The 26571-nt window shown below is 42.7% G+C and overlaps 1 protein-coding gene across 8 annotated transcripts in view; it reads left to right on the top strand.

Moving 5' to 3' along the window:
- Window positions 1-26571, top strand: part of RAPGEF1 (Rap guanine nucleotide exchange factor 1) — a 90818-nt gene that overhangs the window by 29348 nt on the left and 34899 nt on the right. For all 8 annotated transcript variants that reach the window (XM_069770735.1, XM_069770734.1, XM_069770731.1 and 5 more), the window contains 8 exons: window positions 5312-5451; window positions 10061-10239; window positions 13441-13597; window positions 18633-18721; window positions 19113-19265; window positions 20709-20832; window positions 22123-22306; window positions 22900-23415. In XM_069770735.1, coding sequence (XP_069626836.1) covers window positions 5312-5451; window positions 10061-10239; window positions 13441-13597; window positions 18633-18721; window positions 19113-19265; window positions 20709-20832; window positions 22123-22306; window positions 22900-23415 — 1542 coding nt within the window. The remainder of the gene's footprint in view (window positions 1-5311; window positions 5452-10060; window positions 10240-13440; window positions 13598-18632; window positions 18722-19112; window positions 19266-20708; window positions 20833-22122; window positions 22307-22899; window positions 23416-26571) is intronic.

Raw genomic sequence — 26571 nt, 5'->3', positions numbered from 1 at the left:
GTCTAGAGGAGCCAGAGCCATAGCCCCAGCCCCACAACCTCTTGCTGGGTACTGCATCGCAGCACCAAACAGACATCCTCAGCAGAAAGGTCATTTTGAACTATAGCTCATTATTTTTTCCTTTTGCTTCAGAACTCTTAAAGTCCCTGTCAGCTAGGGTTTAGCTGAAGCCTTGCAACTTGTCTTTTGTCTTCCACAAATGATGGAGCTGAGCCCAAGGGAACAAATGCCATTTTAATGGGCATCGTTGTGTAACTCATTACATAAGTCACCTCTGCCTTCAAAAGACTCGTGGCATAAATGGCAGGAGCGGTTGATTAAAAATGTGCACAATAGCTTCATTATGACATGGGGAGAGATGTCTGCTGTTATTTTTAATCTGATAGCTTTTAAATATGTGCATCCAGCAGAGACCCAAATGGCCTTTGAAAAGAGAACCATTTGTGGGATAAGATTTTTAGACTCCACTTCGTTCTTTCTAACGAGCAGCAAGAGTCGGTTCAAGCTGGAAAATGAACTGTAACCCTTTTTTAAGGTTTTGTCTGCTCTAAAGCTGCAGGGTTTCGGTGTGTGAACACATACAGAGTGAGAGAAGGTGGAGGGTTTAGGTTTTCAGGTGAAGGAAAGAAAAGGTACTGTATTCTAAAGTTTTTTTTCTTTTATTAAAAAAAAAAAGAAGTCTATTTTCAATTTGTTTGGTATGGTCCAAGCACTAGACAAGTTGAACAGTTAAATTGCCCATCCCTGCTGCTGGAGCCTGCCTGCCATTGAGCTGTGCCATAGTGACAAAAAAATGACCAGGAGGTCCAGAAGCAGACGGAGGGTGATTTCCCATCTCTGGAGCCTCCCATGGGCTGGTTAGGGGCGGCTGGTGAGGAGGGCCTGGCAGCTGGAAAGTCTGCTGTGACTGAGCTCTGTAAAAGGCTGAACTTTCACTTTGACTTTAAAGTAAATAATTCGCTGCTGGGTTAGGTTGGTGGAATTCACCAGTGTGCGCATGTTTCTTCTGGTGTTTGTTTGAACCCGAGTGGAAAGTGACCGTTTGACTATGGCAGCGATGGATGTTGGGCTTTGACTTGCCGGCTTTCTCCTAAGCAGCCTCGTTTCTTCGCCTACAAGCACATAAGCCGATTTATCTGCCTTCCCTTGTGCCTCTTAATCCGCTGTCGTTTAAAATCTGCAGTTCTTTCCTCACCAGATTTAGCTTTCTGTCAGCAAACTGGCGGGCAGCACCGCTTCGCTGGAACTGGTGGAGCTGCCGGGGGATGAGGCGGCTCTCAGCCGGCCATGGCCTCCCCGGCTTGGGGGGCTCGAGGGGTGCCGAAAAAAACTCCCCGGCCACACCTGGCAGCAGGGCTGCTTGGAGCAGGCGTGTAACGTGAGCTATCTCGTGTTGTGTGTGTGGTCGGACCCCAGACGCGTGCCGGCCGGGGGGAGATGAGCCTGAGAGCTGAGCAGGGCCGTGACTCAACAGCTGGAGCGCGTTCAAGCACAGCGGAGTGGGAGCCTCGTTAATAGGAGGATGGAATTGGCAATGAAACGAGTGACGTATTAAAACTTGCAGTCAGAAAGCAAGAAACTCAAATCCATAGTAAAGTAATCTTGAAGGGATGGGTTTTTTCCATTTGTGTCCAGCAGCAGAGCATCCAGACAGATGAAATACGAGGGGACAGACAGTCAGCGGTTCCTTTGAGACAGAAGCACTTTGATACGACAGTTGGGTTTTTTTTTTCCCCCCTTCCAGTTGAAATCACTCCATTGAGTTTATCACCCTATCTTTTCCCATTCATCTTAGAAATATTTGGACACTGCATAGAAGTAAGTAGAGGGTACCCTCCTCCTGCACACCAGAAAGGAGAAAAAGAAGTTAAGAAAGCCAGTGCTGAGACTCCAGTTAAACACTGCCGGTTATTCATCTATAAGAGGCAAGGGTAATACGATAGAACAGTTTCCAGCGGGCAGACTACCAAGCTCAGGAGCAACCTCAATGCTGCATTAAAGGGTTTGGTTACTGTAGACAGGAAGGACCAGAGGGACAGAAGTGTTTTGAGCACTGCCATGGCTCTGTTTTCTGCTTCTCTCTGTACATTATGAAATTATTTGATCTGTAAAGGCATGCTGTGCTGTTTGAACTTTTAAACTGGACAGACATAGGACACGTTAGATATTTAAATCGGGATATAGTGTAAAGAAAGTGACTTTCTCAAAGCAGATGCCAGTGCTATGGTAACCAGTCTAGGAATCCTTGCTCAGCTGTGCTTTCTGCAGGAGAGTTTCAGTCTTCATCTGTACAAGCTTAGGTAACTTATACTTTTGAGCTAGAACACCTTGCTATTTAAGTGTAACTTCTCTTCTATACCACTTCATCCAGATCCATTAAAATGCAAATTCTGTTTATAACGCTTGAATGATATATCTGCTTGAAAACCATAAAGCCCATCATGCCGAATAAAGTCTGTTGGCATTCACTGAATATAATCACAGTAGTACCACTGCTTGATTCATGAATATGCAGAGAGGGATGAGGGCCTGCACTTTGATGGAGATGCTGTACTGGAGTCACTGACTCACCCTCTGCTCTGTTTAGACAAGTTGCTTCACCTTTGTGCCTGCTTCCCATCTGCAGAGTAAGGTTAAGACCTAACTGTTTAAGGATGAGAAAGATATGTTTGTAATGTGCTTGAAACAAGAAAAGCGCTATTTTAAGTCCTAAGTGTAATTGAGTGTAAGAGAATATTGGTTTGTGACTCATTTGTTTAACTGCAAATGCATCAGAAACTTATGAGCAGATGAGATCTGGAAAATGCTTGTTGTAGATGGAAAGACATGGTAGTAAAAAGCTGCATTAATTTGTGATCTTCAAAGCAGGACTTAGTGGGGCTGTTCAAACAATAATGTTTATTATTTTTGCAAATGTCAGCTGGCTTACTTCATTAGTACTATTTTAAGAAGTTCCTATTCTGCTCCAGCCACTTGCTGCTGTAGGTCTGTGTCCCCTCAAAGCGTGGCATACAAATGATTCAGTGTTTGGTGTGAGAGAAGGGTAAAGAGAGCGAAAGGCAATGGTTAGGCTGGTAGTGGTGGTGGTGCTGAAGGGCATCTGCTGTCAGCAGAAGAGAAGCTTGCTCAGCTGACGAGACATCTCCTTTTGGAGGTTCCTGACCATGCACTCACATTGGTTCAGCCTTCATGTGCTTGCCACATAAATGTATCTGGGCAGAGATGTCTGGTGGGAAGGAGAAAAGGAAATAGTAAGTCTTCTGAAATCTTTCTCCTTTCCAAATTTCTAGTCCCTACAAGGCAAAATTACCATCATAATCAACCAAGGATTTTGTAGCTATTGAACATTTTCTTACTCAAACTAGCAGTTTGGATCTCACTGCAGCCCGTGGAGGAGCCAGACACAATTTGTTGCTGCTACCATTATTTCCCTGTAGATTAATTATTGTAATTATTTGCCAGTTCTTGAAAAATAAATTCAGAGCCATGACTTCTCTTGGCAAGCGTGCATACACGTGCATGTATAGAAATTCTCATATGGTGTATGAAAGAAATACAAATTACTGGGGGGGGGGAGTGCAAGAGCATTATCACAGCAGCCAGGAACTGTTTTCAGTGGTGACCTTCAGCACCCTGTGGAGCCAGAGAGGTTTTAAAGGTTTGGAGATCCCCTTGTGGATGTAAAGCAATGACGTAAATTGTTCCTAAGTTAGGGTGCCAGCTGCTGTGAGTGATTCTTCAGAGGCCAACTGATATGTCTGGATTTATCTGCAGTGACCATGGTTTTTAGTGCCTCCATCCTCAGTGCTTTAAACAGGACTTTATGATAGAAAGAAAACTTTGAAAAACATTTACTCCTGTAAATGGAGAACAGGTCTGCAGGCAGACTAGATTAGAATTGGTGCTGATGCAGCTTCCATTAATAGGATGCCTGCAAATTTTTGATCTAGAGGACATAACTAACTAGAGGTTTGGCTCTGGTGAAGGTGTTAATAGCTGGGTCTTAACACACTACCAGGAAACCAAGTTTAAAGGGAGACAACCCTTACGGGGAGGCAAGCACAGGTTTCTTCCCTTGAGTTGTGGTTAGGTAATTTCTCAGTATGAGCTGTGTTTGCGCTGCAGTGTGGTATTTAGCTTCTGGGTGCTAGATTTGACTCAGCAGCCTTTTCTGTTTGCAGTCTGCATGCTAACAAGGTGGTGCAGTGCTGCATGCATGGGACTGTGCCATTTTGACTCATTATAGCCAGTGCAGCCAATTCCCAAATAATCTAAAAGAAAAATGAAACATACAGCAAAACTGCTTACTTTTCTTGATAATGTAGTTAGGGACAAGTTTGGTATCTTCTGCTGATTTACCTGGGTCACTAGAGAGCAATTCAGACCTTCATTTATTAAAGTGCTCTTTGCTCAAAATACATTCTAAATTGCTCTCTACAAGGCAGCTTAATTTTATTTAGCTTCATGGCTAAACAGATAAAAATGTATTTCAGTGGTAAATCTGCATATGGCATGATTGCAAACCTTTGAGACTTCTGCTTTTAGATATTCAAAAGACCATGAAAATACAATTCTTAAAAGGGTTGAGCAGTTCTGTAATTAAGCTCCTTCAAGGTTGCCCTGGTATTGAAGTGGTTCCTCTGTTCTCTGGTTTGTCTGGCACATTTGAAGTGAAATCCATGGCAAATGACAAGGGCTGGCATTTTTGTTCAGGTTATCCATGGAGCCACATTCAAAGGTGATGCTACCAAGTGGATAGAGATCAGGAGCCTGGGAAGGGCATTATGTTGGACCGTGTTCTCCTTTCCTGAAGCAGCCACCAGTCCTGGGTACGAGGCAGAACCCCGCCTGCACACCCACAGTGGCTTCTGACCTGCAGCCAAAGACACGGGCAGGAGCCCTGCTCTGCCAGAGGTCTGCGAACAAGTCACTTCATCCCCTTGACTCAGTTGCTCATCTGCAAAAGAGGGACGATGATTACCTCCTTTGTAAAGTACTTTGGGAGCTGCTGGAGATAAGTGCTTTTAAGAGAGGTGGTTTTCCTTTTCTCTCCAAGGCACAGAGCAGTAGCAATCCCGCTGTTCCTGCCTTTGCACTGCAGTGTTGCTGCCTCCGAGGGGAAGCAGGAAATGATGGTGATATTGCGGTTGGAAACATAATGGAGAGCCACAATTTTGTTTTGTTCCACTCAATAAATTTACATGGTTGCAATGTTCTTCATAGGCTGGTCTTCCAGATAATGCTGTAACACAAAATCCCTGGTTTCAACAAGTTTGCCCTAATCCAGTAACGCATTTCTGTGTCTTTCTAGATTCTGAGCGTTCCCATCTCTCCTCGTTCACTATGAAGTTGAAGGGCAAGTTTCATTCACCAAAAATAAAGAGAACACCTTCAAAGAAAGGAAAGCAAGCTGACCTGACAGTGAAAACACCAGAGAAGTCAGCAAACAAAGTAAGTAGACGAAGGACATGTTCTGTTAGTCTTGCTGGTTTCTTGCTTGCTTTTATCTTCAGTTTATCAAAATCCAGTGCGTGACTTTGTCCTCTGCTGAATTCTGCAGATTTTTCAGGGATCCTCAGGGTGACTTTATGGTTAGTTATAAACTGCGCTGTGTAGTATAAAATAAGAGCAACCAAGGCATGTACTTCTCTTTGGAGAGCCTGATGAGACCTCCTTCCATAAGCATTTAAATATCTCATTATGGAATGTAGTGTATGGCCTGACACATCCTCCCCACATGCACACCCTATGGTTATGCTTACAGCTTCCAAATAACTGCCTGGTTTTGGGGTGTGATCCTTTTAAAAACCCCAAAACCCAGGTGAGCAAATCGTTGAAGTTGATCCAAAGATGTGCTCAGTCTCTGACAACATCAGCAGGGAGAGTCAAACAGATGTGTTCAAGCAGCTGCTGATTCCAGCACACCGTTCCTCAGACCCAACATACTTCAAGTCCTCTAAGAGCTGAGGTCACCACTCTTTCCCAGCACTAACCTATCAAAGTGTTATCTCCTCTGCTGACATGATTATGTAGACTGGGGACTATCTGTAACAGTATTGTTGCAGTCAGTTTTCAAGGATAAATCTAAGCCAAAAGTTAAGAACAGCTGAGGTTATTTGTGATAATTCAAAATCTTTCCCAGTTGTTGTTGAAAGTCTCATCCAATGTGCAGTGCCAGACATGCAAACTTTTTTAGATTATCTCTGCTGAGGATTGTTGTGGTGTTATTGAGAGCAGTCAGCAAGATACAGTTATCTTATGCTGTGTGATGTGCTTAACACCCAGAGAAGTCACTGCAGGGCTTCCTAGCCCTATTCTGCACCATCAGGTGAAAGATGATGAGGCTTTTATTTCCCAGGCTGTAGGGTTTTTTTCCCCCCAGGAGGCTATGGATATGCTTTCTAGGGAGGCAGGCACCTTGCATTGCTGACTGCTATTAAAAAATAAAAAAAAAAAATCTAAGAGTACTCCTTGAAGGCTTTTAATTCCAATGACGTTTCAAGATAGTATATTGAGATAATTTAGAGGCCTTCCTTCAAAATTGATATGTGACCACAAATTAAATAAATTAGAAAATGAAGAGTCCTTTTCAAAATGCTGTTCTGTAGCAAATATATATTAGCATGTTAATAATAGGTGAAGTTTTTGCTTTTCTTTCTTTCCTCTGAAAAACAATGCAAGAGGATTTACTGATAAGGCATGCTGAACATGTAAAACCTTTTTTTGTGTACAGATTGGAATTTTTTTATTGGAAAACAAAACACTTGTAATAATTTTTATTACCGTACATGATTGTTTAAGCTGTATACATTTTTATACTGTGAAATATTGTTGATTTCTGGCTCATTCCCTATCTATTTTAGTAGCTACTGTCCAACTAATCAGTTAGTTGGATGTAGTCAGCTCATTAGCTTTGTGTGGAGGGAGTGGGGAAGAGGATATGCCTGGATTGTCACCAGCTTCTCACTGGAATATAGACATCAGTTGACAAACAGGAGATTTTCTGTCAGAAGACACACTTGATAAACCAAGTATCATCCTTTCCTCCCTCTTAAGTACTTAAGATGCTATTTTTATACTCTTGAAGTAGATAATCACTGCAGAGCAGAAATAGCAATACTAAAATTTAATGTAAAATCACTACGTATAACCTGAAGGTTATGCTCAACCCATGCAGACATCTTCTTCTCCTCTTCCCCTTTATACCCAGACGTGGGCAGTGCAGGGGGAGTTTTTTTCAGAGCCTCCTTTTGCCCCCTGGACCCTGTCTTTGATTCTTATCGCAGGAACAGTAGTGTCCTTCAACCCTATATGCAAAGTTATAATAGGTTTTTAGCTGCCAAATGCAAGGAAAAAAGGGACTGTTCCAGCTTTTGTTACCAGATTTATTCTGTACAGCTCGCTGTAACCCTTTCTGGGTCAACTGTAACTCATACGTGATGCATTTGTAACGATTATTTAAGGGAAAATTCAAAAATCACGCAAAAATATATAGATACATCAGGCAGGGGAGTGGAGAGGAGATGCTGTTTTGCCTGAATGTTAGGTTTATCTCATTTAATGCCCAAAAGGGAAATGGGTGAATCAAGTGGTCCTGCCGCTTTAGCAGCCCCACAGTTACCACTCTGCTCTCTCACTGGGGTAAGGCAACTGCTGTGGCAAGTTCACCTCAACTGAGAAATTAAATGAGTGATTAATTCAGGTCCTCTCTGCCAACCCAGAGGTGTACCACTGCATGTTTACTTTGGCTTTAGGGACACACTAAAATGTTTGGTGGAAAAACTTAATATCGTTAGTATTGTGAGATGCAGACACTGGAATATATTAATATCCATCCATCCCACCAGGCTGTTATTCCTTTCTCTAGATTTATTGCTGTTGTTCTCGGGCCTCAGTGAGTAAAGCAGCGAATGTGAGAAACTTCGGCCTTGTACCAACAACTGACATTTGTATATCTGAGCTCTGTAGGAGAACCTGCAATCCTGTGTAGGATGTATAGGCTTTCTTTGTGTGTGTTTGTGTGCACATGTATACACACATACGATACTTTTGGACCTCAGAAGGGGATTCATAAAAAGTGCTCTTGGGGAATGTCACCCAGAGAGCTAGCAGGGAAGTTGCAAATAAAGGGCTGTGTCCCAAATAGTGTCTGGTGGCTGGATTTGCATGCCTTGATGTGCTCCACAGAAGGATTTGTGTTTCCACTTGTCATTCTCAACCCTGAACTCTAAGGCAAGCCCATCCCTCCTATGTGCCAGAGTGTTTAAGCTATTAAGTCACAAGCCTTTCTACAGGAAACAGTTGTTGAATGAAATACATAAACAGCCATCGGAGCAGGGACTGCAATCTACATTTTTTCACTTCTGTTTGAGAGCTCTGACCACTGGGCCATAGTCATACTCGCTCGGGGAATATACAGGCTCTCTCATCCCTGAAACGTGTGATCGTTTCATATGAAGTGCAAAACCTTCATGGGAGGGACTGAGCCTCTCCATATCCTGGAATAAACTGTGTGGTGGTGAGGGCACATGCCTGAAAAATGGGAAATGTCATTTTTTACATCAATGCGTTGCCAGGGTGGTCCCCAGCAAGGGAGTTCAGAGTGGCTGTTAGCTGCAGAGCAGAACTTGAGGTGCCTGGCAAGCAATATTGTCGAAAGTGGAAGCAGCAGCGGAGTTTGGGCACTTCCCAGATGAGATGGAAAATGACAGGGTGGTTTGGAGATCTTGGATCGGGACTTAGACTTCTAAAGTTGGAGCTAGATGGAACTTGGGACTTTAATCCTTTTATGCAACTGGCCCCAAATTACTAACCAGTGCTGCCTATAAATTGTTCTTCCTAAAACGTTTTGGGCTGCTGGCCTGATTTTGCAGAAAAGCAGCAGTTTAATGGCTGACAAGAGTATGGGGAGCACACAATGCCCACAGGTCATTAATTCTTGAAGCTGAATTTACTGAGGAGATAATGGATGAAACCTGAATCTAAGCTCTCTGCTCCTTTTCTAGCAGTGTTCAGTAGTTAATTTAAATCTCACTTAGGAACTACTTGTGGCATTAAAAGTCCTCCAGGCATACTCTGGTAAACTTTTTAAAAATATCCCTGTCCAGGATACCATTAAGATATCATGTATCACTTCTGAATTTCCTCTTCTGGTGTTGGTGGTGGCACGGAAGTTGGTGACCACAACTCAGCTTTATTCCAATGAATTGTTCCCTTCTGCAACATTCATTCACCAATGCCAAAACTTAGCTTTCACAGTCTGTCTGCATGGAAAGCGTGTGAGTTCCTTTGTTCCAGCAGCATCACAAAATGACTTAGGTTGGAGACTGATCAGAAGGCAGTTTTTTATTTGTGAACGGAGAGACAAGACTGTAGCCCAGTTTCATACAAGTAAGCATATTGGAATCAGAAGAATTACTCAGAATAATAAGAGTGAACACCACACATGTCATTGAAACTGTCATGCATGGGTACAAAAATGGAGGCATCTTGTTTGGATTGTTCTGGAGTTTGGAAGTTTTTCTGATTGTCAGTTGTTTTACTCTTTCCTTTTGGCTGACCCACTGCATTTACTGATTGAAAAGACCTTTCATGGTGAGATGTGCTTAAGGTAAAAGGATTTTGATTGCATCAGAGGAGCAACTCTATTTAAAACCAGCAGTTGTTGCTTCCTTTCTTGCATTATCATTGCTACCTGCACTTGGTGTTTTCTTGTTTTTTTTTTCTTTTACCCTCCCAGTTTGATGTGTGGGTTTCAAAGCAGTGCCCTTCACGTCATCAGTAGTGTTAGTCTTGGACTAAAACTGATCAAGATTAGCCTTCAGTTTGAAATGCACGTAATTCAGAAAGTTAAAGTGTGGGTGCAATTTTGCACTGACTATTCTTTTGAAAGAGTAGTAATTCAATTTAAAAGTGTTTGTGATAGAAGGGGTTTTCTCCAGTCCTTGTGGAATGTACCTCATTCAGTGTCACTGTACTTCAGGTAAGTTAAAGTAACCTTGCCCTTAAAATCCTGAGATTTTGACATTTGACATCTCTCTTCTTTTTTTCTCCTCTTTAGAATGTATCATGGCTAGAGGAGAAGGAGAAGGAGGTCGTCAGTGCGTTACGATACTTTAAGACTATTGTGGACAAAATGGCAATTGATAAGAAAGTATTAGAGATGCTGCCAGGCTCAGCAAGTAAGGTACTGGAAGCCATCCTACCCTTGGTGCAAACTGATCCACGCATCCAGCAAAGGTAAGTTCCCTTCTTGGGTTTTGGGATTATGACAGACCAGAAGGCTCCCAGCTTCTCTCCTTCTCGTGTCTGAAGAATGACATCGTGCAGGAGACAGGAAATGCTGCAGTGGCTAATAAAGTGACTGCTATTTTTACTAATTATGTGATAGTTTTTGAACATAATTTAAAAGCAGATTCCCTGCTGCGAAGAAACCCGTGCTATGGAAAGATAAAGCAAATCAGAATAGTTTCAGAGAGGAGGAAGGGCTGATTCTTAGCATAAACTCTGAAATTCATCATTTAGTAGTGGGAGATTCTCCTCAGATGCTATACTGTTTCTGCAGTCCATGCTGGTATCCTAAGAGCTAACAAATCCAATAGCTTTTACCTGAAAAAGAGTTTATCTTCAGAGTAATCCCTTTTTGTGTTCAGTTTATCCACCCTGATATTAGAGAAGTCTGAGCCTGCACTCTTAACTGCTTTTTTTTGATTTTACTGGATCAGATACAGAAGAGAAGTAAACAGATGTACTTCAGTAGATTAACCAGTCCAAGTTCATTCCTGTGCGCTCTCAACAGATTATTTGTTTTATGTTTTAACAGATTGTGTGTATTATGTTTTAAGCAGTTAGACAGCGGGTTTGAAGCCAGAAAAGAAGTAGAAATTGCCAAAGCAAAGCTCAGCATGGATTGTAAGAATTTGTGGAGGTCTCGAGCCATAGAGATATAGCTGCTGTTCAACCTTTAGATGCTGGAGTAATTGATTTACACAAAACAAGCAAGCATCGTTGAATGACATGGAAAGAGCAAAATTAGCACAGAGAAAAGCACAAAACTAGGCAGAGAAATGCAGGTGTTTGGTTCCTGAAATCCTGCCAGTGTCTGTGCTGTTCCTATGTGTTTTCCCATTAAGTATCTCCAAAATTTTTGGTTCAAGATGCTTGTTTCAATTCTGGTGCAAGAAAGGTTTATAGTATGGTCAAGACAGCAGTAGGGTGCCAAATATTTTGCAGAGATGCTTAGCTGTGTTTGGCCCTAATGCATAGGCCAGGGTTGTATCCGACAGTACAAAATGAAGGAGCAATGGGTGAGTATCAGAGCTGTGGCTGTGACAGGAGAGATCCAATTTAGGTTATATCTGTAGAACTACAAAGAGCAATAGCTGTTAGAATGGGAACATTCATCAGGCTTCTGGATACAGACACAAAAATTTCTTCAGTTGCTATCAGGTTTCCCACAGCCATTAAATTCCTGACAAGCACCTGCTTTCATTTAATGAAAGAAAGAATGACCTTCCCCATTACACCAGGAGAACATGTAAAATGTCAGCAAATATTTTCAGGATAGAACATGTCATCTTTATAGTTACTTGCTTTGATTTTTGTATCCAGTGGATGTTCGCTGAGTGATCTTTTCTTCCAAGAATTTATTTGGGAATAAATAACAACTAAGCGGTCTTCAGCAGCAGCAGTATTTCAGACAGTTCTGTTCTTCAAATTCCTTATACCTTCTCTCTTAGTAGTGAACTAATGCAACCTTGACAGTTGGTTATCCATTGGTTGATATCCGTATTTACCCATAGAAGCAGAACTTCCATAGTAGCCAGTGAAGTGATAAGTCTTAGTGATACATAGTGATAAGTCTCTCTTTCTGGAAATGCTATGTATTACAGCACACATCCCGTATGTATGTTCTGCCTTGTTTAGCCTCTACAGGAAAAAATGGGGTCTAGCATTCTCAAAAAGCCATGTCCTTTCGTGCCTACCTATGCACTTTATTTAATTTGAGTAGTGGCAGGACACAAAGGGGTGATTTTGATAGTAAATCCCCCTCAAGAAAAGTGAGCAAGACTTGTGTCAGTGTGGAAGAAAGCCCTACAATTATTGTTGGACTTCTTTTTGCTTTAGGGGAAGCATTTGCATCAAGGAAAAAAGTAATTAAATCTAGCACAAAATGGGCTTTCAATTACCGCCTCCTTAGAAGGAAGCAGACTGAAGATTAATGGCAAAGAAATCAAAGCCTTAGAAAGAGATGGGGGAGGGCCCTATTTAGGAAATATCTCCTACCAAGCTAATTTCATTTGAAATTAGAACAAATGGCAAGCAGCATGCTTTAAAACAAAACAAAAAAAACAACAACCAAACAAAAAAGTACTTGCCATTGTTTGTATCCCCCTAGTTGTAACTTGACAGTAGTTCTTTCCCCAGTCCTGCAAACCTCATTTACCTAAATAATCTCATTGAAGCTTGTGGGCTTGATTCTCTCACGCAGATAATGAAATTACTGGAGTTAAGCCAGTGTAAAATGGATACCAAAGAGAAATGGGAAGATTTGGAACACTTGTATCAGTAATGATTGCGAGATTACACCTTCTCTTATCTGTTTATGGGTTTGATGCAGTTTGAAATTGATTTAATTTTACAAGGAATTGTTGAAGCACTGCCATCAGCAGTACTGTTAACACACCTTGTTTAGTAATGAAGTAAGTGTTTTCAGAATGGCCAGGAAAATGCCTGTGAGCACTGTTGTTACAGTTAACTTTTATTTAGAGTTGTCATCCTTCCAAAATTCTTTTTTTTTTCCCCTTCAGAACAATAGCTTCAATTCTGTTTCTCATTAAAAACAAAACAAAGCAACACCCTTCCTCTTCCAAACCTTAAATTCATTCAGTTCAATTTCTGTAAAGAAGCCGGTTTTAATTACATATTTTCAGGCATTATAAACAGTGAGGAAATGATTTGTAAAGGAATGAGTATAGTCAGCTCGCAATTATCCAAGATATTTTTGGGGAGAGTTAATAAGGAAGAAGGAAATCATAGCTAATACTGAAATAACGTAGCTTAGACTTAAATACAGGACTTAAATATTTACCTTTGAAGTTAAAGCATAGGATGGAGCTGTAAATTAAAATGGAAAGCACATTCTTTTTAGCATGGCTGTGTTAACCTGCAGCCCAGGTAGTTCATTCTGTTAACTGAGACTGAACTGTTGATAGTACTGTTGTCCCATTTGGTGCTGGAGAGCAGGAGAGCAACTGCAGCAGCAGAGAAACCCCGGCTTTGTCACCTGTTAAACACAAATTCTGAATGTCAGAGAGAAAAGGAGAACAATCATATTTTTAACAGTGTGAAATGCACTTTAAATCAAGCACTCTCATAACATTTGACAGTATAATTTCATTTTGTTCTTTTTTCTCAACTATTTCCTCCCCTGCCATCCAGCTCTGCCATCTCGTCCTGCTATAGCCGTGTGTACCAGAGTCTGGCCAATCTAATTCGCTGGTCTGATCAAGTGATGCTGGAAGGTGTGAATTCAGAAGACAAGGAGATGGTGACAACAGTGAAGGGTGTCATAAAAGCTGTTCTGGATGGAGTCAAGGTACATGAGACAAGTATTGTAAATTATATTATATAAAGTATATAATAATGTATTTTAAAAGAGGTCTAGTTGCAAGAGGTGTTTAAGTGCAAGTAAATATAAAGATCCTATTCTTGCCTTCAGTAAACTAACTCTTAAATCAACTGCTCCATAAGCAAAATGATCCTCCTTGGAGTGCTGGTTAAAGACTAGCACAAATGGTTTGGCTATCAGTGTGCACTTCTGAAATGCTCACCCTGGCATTTGGATGAATTGGAAGAAGCAGTAAATCTTTACTGAGCACTGTATTAAATTTTCAGCAAGTAATCCCAGTCCCCTATGCAGATTAGAAGGCAGAGTTTGCATATTTTCTGTCCAGGCAAAATATAATGGAAATGCTTCCTGTCAGTGCCCACAGAGAATCAAAGACTCCAGCTCCATCTTTTAACATAATTTCAAGAGATTTGTCAGTGATACATCACTGCTTTCAGCAGTCATATTAGGGTGTGGGACAGGTGATGAGCTAATCTCAGTTTTCTGGAGATTAATTTTACATAACTAATGGAAACATTTAACAGAAACCTTTGTATCCTTTGTGAGACCTGCTTATAGCATTCCCTCCCTACCCCACCCAGGGAATGCTGTTGACTTTCCTTCTACCTCCCCATAAGCTTTTTGGTACCCATTATTTCTGTTTCCCAGGCTTGTCTCTGGGCTGACGGTCGTGGAGGTTGTTCATTTGGCTGTACTAGCACTGCAGTTAAAAGTTTGCTTGACCTGGCCTCAGTGCACCCGCAGAGAGACCGTCATATCTCCTGGGAATCTTATTTTGAAAACTGTAGAGAAAGTTAAGCCTCTTTCAACAGCAGGGCTGAATCTAAAGTGGAATGTTTAGATCAAGTACAGAAGGAAAGTTGGCTTGGTGTTTTAAGAACTGCAGCAGGTATTTCACCTGGATTAGTATATCAGGAACAGGCATCTTTCACTGTACTCAAACTCAGCTTAGTTTTTGTTAACTGGAGCTGAATGCAAAAATGAAGTGGATCTCCCAAGCTTTGGCTATCACGTTTTCAGGAGTCTTGGTGTGCTGTTTGCATGGTCTGAATGTCTCTTTAATGTTACTCAAACACAGATACTAAAATCTACTATTACTTATTGAGCCTTTTAAACAAATATCTTTGAATCAAAACATTACCTTCACTTAAAGAAGACAGATTTTTCCAGGATTATTTTGCACAATATGCCCTTTAACTTCAAGCTCCAGATGTGAAAAGTAAAGCCGGTCTTAAATTCGCACAGCGGGATAGAGAAAAAGGGTTTAGCCTAAAGTCTCAGCTGCTGTTAGCGTTGGAATTCAGCAGCAATTTACAGTATGTGAAAATCTGCGCCGTGGTATCTGAACTGTAATACCCCAGCAAATAGCAAGGCAGTTCACTCTGTTTTCACTTAATGAATCTGCACAATCCCGTGGAGAGCCATGTTATCACCAGATCCAGGATAGAGTTGTGTAGTCTCATTGCATGAAGCTCGGACACCCACTGTCCTTTCACTTCAAGCAGTATTTAAACCCCCGGTACCTGTTGCCTTCCAGCCCAAGTAGCATGCCTGTGCGGATGGGTGGAAGGTCTCGGATGCCGGCTCTGCCCACGCTGCGAGCCAGCCTCGGCTGGAAGCGATGCAGGCATGTCCGTACAGTGCTGAGCCTGAACTATTAAGCCCCGCTGTGCAGCATGGCTATATCATCTGTACTTTGCTGTTAGACTAAAAGTTATTTTGGCCTTCCAGTTGGAGCTGGCTTATGTCTGGTCAGCTTGGAGCATGGTTAGAACAGATGTGTGGCTGTCTGGGTAGATGCGAATGTGTCTGCCCATCAACAGGTCAGCATTTGGAAGCGGTGTGCACTCATCTCCTACTGCATAGCGAGGAACAAGGTTTATTTTAGAAGGACCAAGCCAGCTTTCAGATCTGGAAGCAGAACTGAGAAGTTGGACACTTCTCTGCTGTGGAGAGCCTTTTTTGTTTTTCTGGCAGATCACACAAGATCCACTTCCACATTTCAGTGCTTACTTCCCCCTTTATTTTCAGAACTGAGCATAAAGGAGTCACTTGTTCACTTGTGTTGCTTGCTGTTTTGATCTCAGGTTTTAATGCCTTGCTAGGCATATATAAAAAGAAAAAGAAATAATCCTTGGTTTGATTACGTAACTTCTTAAAAATCCATCTCATTTTGGAATTTCCAGCTTGCTGAAGTAGCATAAGTTTGTAGAGAGGCTTTAATTATCTCTAATTACTGCTGCAGGAATCTCTTTACTTGCTGATAAGGAATAGCATAATGTGCATCTGGCTCGGTTACGTGCTGATTACCTCTGTGTGTATACTAAAGATCTTGGCTTGATTTTCAAATGCTGGTTCTGATTTTGGGGTTAGTAGAGAGGAGAAAAAGTCAGGGTTCAGGGGATCTGGTGATATTTGTCAAAGTTTAGAGAAAAAAGTGATCCTCTTGAGTATTGGCAATCATACGATGTCTTGGTGTCTCTAGTCAGAGGTGTTTTAGGTTTTTTTCACAGCCACAATAATTTGAATCATTCTAAAGGTACTTTTGAGCCAAATTTGATTGTTTTTCTCCCCTGTTGTAACCTACACTCCCATATGGTGGACGGGCAGGTGTCCATTACGACTGGCAAAATAGGAAAACCGAGCTCTTCAGCCCCAAGTGTCGGGGGCTCATCACCACGGCTGTGGCATAGCTGCCACCACCAGTCTGCAGCGCTGGCCTTGGTTTGGTTTAAGGTGTTAAACGTGGTGAAGAAAGGTGAGGAAAAGGAGATGTTACACTTTCCCTTCCATAGCCCTTTCAGGGGGATGTTTAAAGAGTATTTTGGCCTTTGGTTTGAACGCCCATGTATTTTATTTCCCTTACTGTGCTCTTACACATTGTGAGAAGTCACTGTTCTTGCTGGCGAGTACCTGATAGCCCCACGGGGTCCGACACTGAGTCCGTTAAAGTGTATGAGAGTCTCCAGAAACCTCTTCAGCGGTGGAAGTTTGTCCAGAGGGCAGGAAGGTGGCAATCCGTTGTGTCATCACACACTCCTGATGGTGACTCGGAGCATGGTGTCAGCTGCAGCCAGAAGAGTCAAATGGTGTCACTGTGTAGTCTCCAAATCGTCCAATTTACAGAAGAGCCTTGTTAGGGGTTTGTAGGTCTTACGGTTGTTTTTCCTAGTGATGTTCTGTAGACTCTATAGGGGAATTTCTGAAGTCTAAAAGGAATAGCAAGTTTTTAATTAAAGATTGTTCATCCTGAAAGAGAAGATGAAACAGAGGAAAGTACATTTTTTAAAAATAATTTCTGTTGAGTAACTAGGGACACAGCAGAGAAGTCTGAGGTCAGTTCAGTGTCTGTGTTACCACCGTAGTTCTTCTGTGATTGAAGGGCCTTAATTATTTTACTTTTCTATATGCTGTGTAACGTACATTGCCACAGTAAAGCTGTCGGCCTGTCGCTCCTTGCAGAGTATTTCCTCTCTGGGGGACATGGCCCTCCTTGGAGGTGGGAGCTGGCCAGGCTGGTCGGCTGTGGTCAGGTTGGTGCTGTGCTTTTTCTCATCAGGGCGCATCTTGGAACATACTGTTCCTCGCCAGTGCTCTTGTCCGTCTGTCCCAGACAGGAACATCTTCATAGCATTAGCCCGCATGGACATCTGTTTGTGCTCGCTCTTCTTTCCCCATGTATGGGTTTCTAGGACAGCTTCTGGAAAGCTGAGTGTTTTGTCGTGTTTTTGGTTGACACGGTGTACGTTATTTTTGAGCACAAGCTCACACCAGTAATGTAAGTGGAACATTGAAACCAAAATCAGCTGTGGGGGACACTTGGACTGCCTCTGCCGTCCTTTGCACATCCAGTGCAGTACTTTATTCCTATTGTTGTGTGTGTGTTAACCCATGGAAGTTCAGCTTTAAATAGAACCTTATATAAAATTACAAGAACTAGAATATTTCCCTTCCTCAGAAGGATGATGACGACAACATTCCAGTTGCAGTTAATGCATTGAGAGAGCAATGACAGTTGTTTCCAAGCTCAGCAGGCATAGACATGAAGATGATACTGGAATGATGACACTGTACTTCAGGCTGCTTTAAAAAAAAAAACTAAAAAATTGATCCCGTATAGTTTCCTTTGCATAATATGCTGGGAAGCCAATAGTGTCAGGAAGCACTGCCAGTTTTCCAGCCTGCCTATAAGAGGGCATGTGTTTGTATCTGTGAGCAGTAGATCTATTTGTCGGCCTCAGACATCCATAAAATGTTCTCTCCATCTTTCTGGCGTGAATGATTGTTGTTTTGACTGCTGGCAGATTTGTAGCTCAGGATTATCATGCCCTTATCTCTTTATCCAGAGCCTTATCTGCCTATAACAGATACACTACAGTAGTTCCTTGAATGATTAAGACTTCCATTGCTAACATGTTAAAAGATGGCTTCAGGGGAAGCAGGCCTTTTAATAAAGGTGTTCACTATTTAATTTGTTGTTGGGCATCTTACAGAAAACTTGCTTTTTGAAACAAATGTATATTTGTTTATAAAATATAAAATAATTATTTATTTTTTTTACTGGCTAGGTGAAGTACTCCACTGTGTAAGACTTTTCTGTACTTACATTTATGTATGTAAAGTGAATTTGCCATTATCTAGGGTGTTGTGGGGACTGGAACGCATTTGTGACCATAGAGGAAAGAGGAAGCACAGCAAAAAGACACGTATGTGGGTTTGTGCTGAATCCCCATAGGGACAGGGTTTCTGAACTTAACTCAAATATTCCTAAACTACTGCTGGGTGCACACTGCTCTTTAGAAGCAGTGCTGCATCATTTGTACAGCTCTGTGTCAGACTTACACCCAGCTCAGCTCTCTCTGTGTCCGTGCCATCATTAATCCATAAACTGGGTAACCAAGAGTTTACTGCAGTAGCATCCTTTTGTGTCCTAGGATGTTTGAGTGCAGCATTCAGCAAATAATGATTATTGTCTTTTTCTTCTCTCCTCTCCATCCATCAGGAGCTGGTCAGACTCACAATTGAGAAGCAGGAGCATCCCTCTCCTACAAGCCCAGTTAAACCCAGTTTACCAGCATGTAAATCTGACAGGTGGGTCACTGACAAGGATTTCTTCTGTGTGCAGCACTAATATAGAAGGGGTAATTTCTGGCTACTGATAGTTGAATTAAAGCATTCAGTTATTCTTCACAGAGGGTAGCATAGTGTTCTTCACGTAGCCTCATCCATTACAGCGGGACCACTTAAAGAGACTATGCAATGATAGGGAAGATGCCAAAATCTGGCAATGAAACATCACCTGGCCATGACATGTGCACATTGTATTCTGCATATACGTGGAATTCCACCTGCAGATGCAAATTCTGCCTTCTGCTGTAGGCATGCCTCATATTGCATATGATTTAAAATACATATTAATCTGTCAGCATGCTGCATTCCAGCTGTGGTTTATGATCTACAATCTGTATTTTGCTTGTTGCAGCCCATCAGAACTTCCCCTTACAGACCGAGAAATGGAGATCCTCAACAAAACAACTAATATGACTCAATCCAGTGAGCTACTGACTGACTCCATGGATGAAGAAGTTGCACCTCCTAAACCCCCTCTGCCTAGCATTCGTGTGGCAGAAAACAGGTAATACTGGCCAACCAGCTCACTGAAGAATACCAGTGGCTCTTAACAGCTTCTTGTTTTTTTACACAGTCTTGCAAAATGTGCACAAGAGAGGTCATGAGGAGGGTTAGTGATGCCTCTGAATTTCCAGTCCTCCAGAGTAATTCTTCCCTGCTCCTGGACTCTGTTTATGACTTTGTGTTCTCTCTGTCTTGTTTTGAGCAATACCCTTCATTATTTGTGTTTTCCTTTCCTTCTTTTTATGTGAGGATAGTGCTATGCCCTGAGATCTGTGCATGAGAGGCATCGCATAAATGCTTAAGAACCTTATTTAAAACTACGTGAATACCAGAAACAGTGTCTTGTGCTGTTGTATCCAACGGGAAGTGTTCTGCTAACCTCACCTGACAGTTGTCAACCTGTGCTGCAACATGCAGGTTGTTCTGCATTGCTTATCAGCTTAAAGGGTGAAAGGAGCCAATAGTGCATGAAAAAAATCTTTTACTTGGTTGTTCTTACCCTGCTCTGCGAGTAACCACATGAAAGTTTCTATGTTCTATTTTGAGAAGGAAGAGAAAACCCCCAATTTGCAGGTTTTTGGTCTGTGTGTATGATGTTTTTCTTCTCTAGTACTGGTGCTAATGGATGGTGTGAAAAATACATATCGTGTGCTAATTTGGCAGTGCAGCATCAAGGGCTGTGGCTGGCAAAAAGAATCACATTCCTATGTATTTTATGAATTCTTGTGGGTTATATAAAAATTTCCTGATATGTTCCAGGAACAGAATATGTGTGCTCTTGGGAACCTTGCAGGCTTGATGGTTACCAGAATTATGTGTCATTAGAAGCAAAAACTAAAAGTACAGTGGTTAAAATCTCACTAGTTACTGCTAATGTGTGTATCTGAAACCGATTCATGCCAGAACATGGGCCCTCACAGTGTACATGGTGAGAGCAACACTGACCATCTTGTTCCCTGAAGTTTACCGGGAGAGTAAAAGGGCAGAATAGGAATTTTCCTGTCCTGTAAATTTTTGAAACTTTGAACATTTTTCAGACCTGGAAGGTTTGAGGAGGGACTTCTGTGAATGGAAACAATATTTGGGTCAACCAAAACATTTAATTTGGATTTTCACCACTTTTATTAAGAAATAATTACCGTGCTAATTAGCTCCATTAAAAATTATCTTTAAAACAGCAATTGTTTTTGTTTGAGGAATACCAACTCTTTTCCAACCTTAAAAAATAAAACACTGAACAGGACCATATCTGTGACAGTGTTCCTCAATTGGTATTTGTTAGTGGATACACTTTGCTGAATAGCTCCTGGCCAGCTTTGGACAAGAACCTGTGAGCTTTGAGCCTGGCAAGTCAAAGGCTTTCTGGAAAACAAGCTCATGAAGCCTCTAAAAGTGTTTTTGCTGGAAGAGTAATGGAACCATCAATGCCTGTTGTGTCTTGCAGCCCTCCACCAGCATTGCCCCCTAAAAAACGGCAGTCAGCACCTTCCCCAACCAGAGTGGCAGTTGTGGCCCCCATGAGTCGAGCCACCAGTGGGTCCAGTTTACCTGTTGGAATCAACAGACAGGTAATGGCATAACCCCTTTGTGAAAGCCAAGGGAAACGTGCTGTGAACTGTGGCAAAAGCTGGGGAGAAATGCCGTGACCTGCAGCCGCGCGGTTCCCTGCACGCCTCTGCTTGTCCCAAGCAGCCCTGTACGGGAGAGCTCTGGAGCAGGAGTTTTAGTGGCAGGAACATCAGTATAATAAACCATATGAACAGCTTAATTTTTTTTACGGTGTTGTTGGATCTAATTAACAAATTGCTACAAACTTTGTTGCCTTGAGCTGTAGCAGAGTGCGAAGATTCCAGCGGTTGAGTGTTGCCATGTCAAATAGATCAGCGTACAGAGCAGCTGGCTGAGCTTACCAAGATCTCAGCAAGGTTTACTTACAGGTCAAGGGAGCATGTGGCATATTGAGATCAGAAGCCTGTCTTCATCCAGTCACAATTTAAAACACCTTTTAACCCAAACAGTAGTTTGAGCAACTGCTCTGACCGCTACTGGTGCTTTGGGGAAATTTGTAAATTTTCTGGTAGAAAAATGGAAAACTTGTGTGTGTTAATCATATACCATTGCTTGTGCAGTTGTAAGTGGCTGGGTTTGCTTTACACTTTGAGGACCTTACTAACTCAGCAGTGAGGATCTGATTCATATTAAATTGCACCAAAATCAAATCTTGTCCTCATCCCCAAAGCCTCAGCTCTGGCTTAGGGAGGCTCTGCAGTCGTTTGGCTGACCCAGATAAAGTTGTGGCAGTTCTTCAGTTGCTAGTACAATCACACTTAGGTTGTTTTGCAGGAGTGGGAATACTTGAGGGGTTCACTTGGAGGTTGATAAGCTTGAGGTAATTTCCAAAATAGAAATGTAGTCATAGGCACAGAAAGTTGTATCTCACTATAGCTTATTTTCCCTTTGCGTGCACCTAAGCTAACAAAATATTTGCTAACGCCCCAGTTATTTAATGAGAAATCTTGCAGTCTGGTTACCTAGTATCACTGTCTTGACAAGGAGTCATCAGATGTGTATAGCGGGGAGGAACTCGGTTATCTTGTCGGTGTCTGTGAAGTCCAGTGTGGGTCACAGCACGCCCTGCCGGGAAGCAAGAACACACAGAGCTCCCTGGCATGGGCTGTTGACCAGATCAGAGGTTTTCTGTGGTCCTGATGAGCTTGTCTAACTAGAGAGGGCTAGCAGCACTGATCCTCTCCCCTCCTGGTTTTCTTAATGCAGCTGTGAGGTGTTTGCTCCTTGAGCTGCATCTTGCTTGCTAGCGAGCTGCCAAGAATGACAATGAATTGATTTTTTTGCTTAAGGATTTTGATGTTGACTGCTATGCCCAGAGAAGATTGTCAGGTGGAAGCCACTCCTATGGGGGGGAATCTCCTCGCCTCTCGCCATGCAGTAGCATCGGCAAACTCAGCAAGTCTGATGAGCAGCTCTCCTCTCTGGACCGCGACAGTGGTCAGTGCTCCCGCAACACAAGCTGTGAAACATTAGGTAAGCAGGGGGCTGTCCAGTGTGACTGGAAGAGCCCCCTTCACTCTCGTTTGGGAGCTGTCATAGCTGTGATGCAGAAGTAAATGGATTGCGCTTGCAACTGTCATCTTGTAGTTGCTGCAGGCAGTTCTGTGCAGAATTATATTCTGTCGGATAGGAAAAAGCCCAGGGGAACGTGTTTCCCTAGCTATAGATGATTGTGTTAAAACTCAATTCAGCTCTCAAGTGGAATGTTTTGTTGGTTTCAGCCTTGTCTGAAGCAATGACAGCCCTGGTAGATTAAAGCAGTGTTGTTTCTAAGTACTAGGAAAGAAAATTAAAATATAAATATGAAACATAAATAATCTCTCCAATGATCTACCTGTTGAGTTTTTGTTATTTGTTTGCTAGTGTAAAGAAATAATTATAAGCGTTTTATTAAGGCTGGATGCTACAGAAGGTGTAGCAAGACGGTCCCTTCTGCAAGAACGTACTGCTCTGATTAAATGAACTGATTAATTAACTGATGGAATGGGAGGGGCAGAATTGAGAAGGACTAAACAGTAAAAGAGAGAAACTAATGCATCATTCTCCTGTCCCCTCTGTTTAACCAGATCAATCGGATCACTATGATCCGGACTATGAATTCCTGCAGCAGGACCTCTCCAATGCTGATCAGATACCTCAGCAGATGCCAGGTATCCTCAGCCCGTTGCCAGAGTCCTTGGGTGAGTCTGGCTCCCCTTTCCATGGACATGCTTTCCAGCTCCCACAGGGCAGCTCTCCTCCACTGGAATTCTGCAGCCTCTCGGGAGCAGCACAGCCGACAGAGACTCCTCCAGCTTTACCAGAAAAGAAGAGAAGGAGTGCAGCCTCTCAGACTTCAGATAACTCAGGCTGCAGGGTGTCCTATGAGAGGCACCCATCTCAATATGATAACATCTCAGAGGATGACATGCAGAATGCAGCGTCTGTCCCATCAGTATCCTTCACGCCGTTTGCTGCTGTTTTGCCTTTCCAGCAAGGAAACTCTTCAGCACCGGTTGAATTCATTTCTGATTTTGCTGCTCCAGATACTAACAGTGACCCAGAGAAGCCACCACCTCTGCCAGAGAAGAAAAACAAACACAGTAAGCAAGTTCTTGTTTGGGTTTTACTTTTACCTTTCCCTTTCTTTGCAGTTGTCGTGCTTCTGATGACCACTAAGTAACGGTGACCCCAATGTAATGCCTTTGCTTACATGAGGCTGAGTGTCAAAAACAGTTACTCAATGACAAAGGCGTGGAAGGGAAGTGTCAGTCCTTTGGCAGGCTGGGAGTGACTCCTGGAGCCAGGAATGATCCAGGCCCAGGGGAGCTGCATTACACAGCATCTTCACTACTGTAGTGAGACCTTTTTACTTCTCTGTTTACCTGAGTGTGAATCTTTGAGGCACTCTGCCTTGCAGATCTTCCTGGTTTATCCTCCTTTTTTACGTCCATTCATTCCCCCCGCCCCCATTTTGTGAATGTTTTCCCATTGCAGAAAAGAATTGGGTGCTCTCCAAGAGCTTGGAGAAAGGGCTGCTTTTCTGTCCAAAACCAAGCATTGCCAGAGCAGTTATTTGGCAATAGGAACATAGTCACCCACATAGCTGTGCAAGACAACACTATTAACCTAGTGTCCAGTACTGCTGTTTTGCTACAGGATCTCATTTTCTTTGGATGCCTAAGAATTTCCCACATCGTTAAAATGAGCAGCCTCTAAATGTGAAGGCTCACCATCCCCAGCCAGACTCCTGGCACACCAGTACTGACTGCAACTCAAGCTCATGACCTGATTCTGATTTCCATAATGTTCATGGCTGAAAACATGTGAAACCTCTTGCCAAAAGAGCAGCCACACTGATCTGCCAAGGAAGGCTGTGGACTACATAGTGAGATCCAGCAGATGTTAGTTTACTAGTCACTGGCTTGCTTTGCAGTTCTATGTTGCACAAGGAGGCAGCATATACAAGATCTGGATCAACAGTGTTACGTTGTATGGCTGGCAGCCCAAGTGAAGAGCTGATTCAAAAGTGCTGAGTTAGCCTTCTGACTCATTTCTGCAGTATATAGTCTTTTCACTGAGAATAAGGTGGAAGTGAGATTGGTGTGTCATGCGGCAGGGTCAGTATTCCGTCCATTCCTATGGTAGTGCACTGTGCTAGCCACTTTTTAAAAAAAGTACGTTGGCTAAAAGGATTTCCATTATCCCTGAATGACCAGTCCACATTCATAACCCTCTGGGATTTCACTCAGAGCACAAGGCTTGACCCACCTGAAAGTGATGGTCATCTTGTGTAGTTCAGTGTCCCCATAGGCAGGAAATCACTGTTGTCCCTCTCTGGTAACCAAGCAGTTAAAGGTAGTGAAAGCAGCTAAATAGGAGCAGAGATGTTTGTTTGTAGACAACAGAAAGGAAATAAATGCTAACACAGGGCATAGCCAAGGTTGGTTGTTACAGCTTGTGCTGTTCGAAATACTCGCCTGCAGCACCAGCTGCAAGGGGGTGTGATACAGAGCCTCCTTACTGTAGGATCAGGTCCTTGTGGGCTCTGCATATTAATAATGAAGGCTGGGTCCAGGTGGTTTTACACCATGCAGACTGGGATGGATGCAGGGGAGTGCACCTCCGTACACATAGGCAGCTTTAGTAGAGGGAGGTGCCTGGGTGAATCTTGGATAAGAGGCAGTTTGACAGTTGAAAGAGAGACCTGGGCTGTTTGCTTTTCTCTTTAAGCCCCATGCCTTTGTTTTCTGTTATCATATGTCATGTCAGGGAGTTACTTAAAAGTGATTTTAAAAGCTATCTTCTCCATTATTGGCCATGCAGTTTTAACCTCAATACCAAGGCCTTGTATGTGAATTTTCTTTGATCTTAGAGTTAATTGTCATCTGTCATCTGGCACTATCAGAAGCTCTTGGAGTATTGATCAGATTGCATTGTTAGGAAAGGTAGAAGCTGTGGCCTAATGTGGTGTCAGCTCTGATGGTTTGATAAAGCATCCTTGCTGCAAAGCTTGTAGTAGTATTTGGGCTGGTACCTGACTGCTGCGGATTTTTTAATTGCATTCATGTGACACTGGGAACTTGTTTTAGATTCTCTTTACTCCACAGTATATCACACCGCAGATCTGTGGTTGTTAGTTTTACTTTTATTTTCAGCATTAAAGGGCAGTAAAGCATTACTCAGGCTGTATGGTAGCACCCAGGATTTTTTTGCCTGGAGGCTGATGCATGTAGATATCCTTGTGTAATCACATAGGTGAGGCAGTGCTGCTTCCACAACCCCAAGAAACTCCAGGGATCCGGAGGAGATGCATGAATTTATTAAAAAGATCTAGAGCTCACACAGATGGGACTCGGTTGTAGTCCCTTTGTTGTGGGTCATCTTTTAGTAGTTGGCAGGAAATGTTGCAGCAGAGACTTTGATGGTCTTTTTATTGGTAGTGTACAGCAAATCCTGCTTGAGTTAACCATGTGTATTGCTGTGAGCTGTGCTCAGAGGGACCTCCAAGAGTTGACTTCTGTATAATTTAAACAGAGTAGTGATAAGCCTTTTAGTCTGGCATGAATTATTGTTATTTTACTGTGCTGTAAGAGTACATGTTACTGTGCTAAGGGCAAATTACTCTAGACTTCTGCTTGAGCACCAGCATTGTGCTCCTGCTGTACAAGACACAGACACGGAGCAGCTTCTGCCATGAAGAGCCCAGAGACAGAAATAACAAGATCCACCCCACAAACAGCTTGGAAACTAGTGGTGAGGCACTTATTCATGTTTCTCTCCCTGTCAGTGGGAACAAAATGCAGCCTGGTGCCCTGTAAGCAGCTGGTATTTAACTGCAGGAACCATGCTGAGGGCAGTCTGGGCTTAGCCAGTGGATAATGCGAGCTCTTTGAAAAACAGCTCTCCTCCCAGAGGTGACAGCAAAGACTGGCTTATTTGACCTTGACTTCTCCAGTGAGTTGATGTGCAGTATAGCTCAAGAATTTCTGTCTTTTTGGCTCTTGCCCATGCACACAAATCTGTTGTGCTTGTGCAGGGCCAGTTGTAACACAGGCTGCTGACACAGTGCCAGGAGTTGGGCTAGACCTTCAGTGAGTTCTCCACATCAGATACTACTATGCCTTACCTATATTGGAGATGTGCCTTATTGCTGATAATCTAGCAATTCCTTGTAGACTCAACAACCACTGGTCCAAGGGTGTTTTCCTGAGACGAGATCGCTTGCCACTTTCCCACAGCCAAGTGCTGCTTCCAGG

Source organism: Haliaeetus albicilla, chromosome 26 (genome assembly GCF_947461875.1).
Source record: "Haliaeetus albicilla chromosome 26, bHalAlb1.1, whole genome shotgun sequence".
NCBI classification, from domain to species: Eukaryota; Metazoa; Chordata; class Aves; order Accipitriformes; family Accipitridae; genus Haliaeetus; species Haliaeetus albicilla.
The sequence above is the reverse complement of the archived record's forward strand: the minus strand, read 5'-3'. Positions and strand labels throughout refer to the sequence as shown.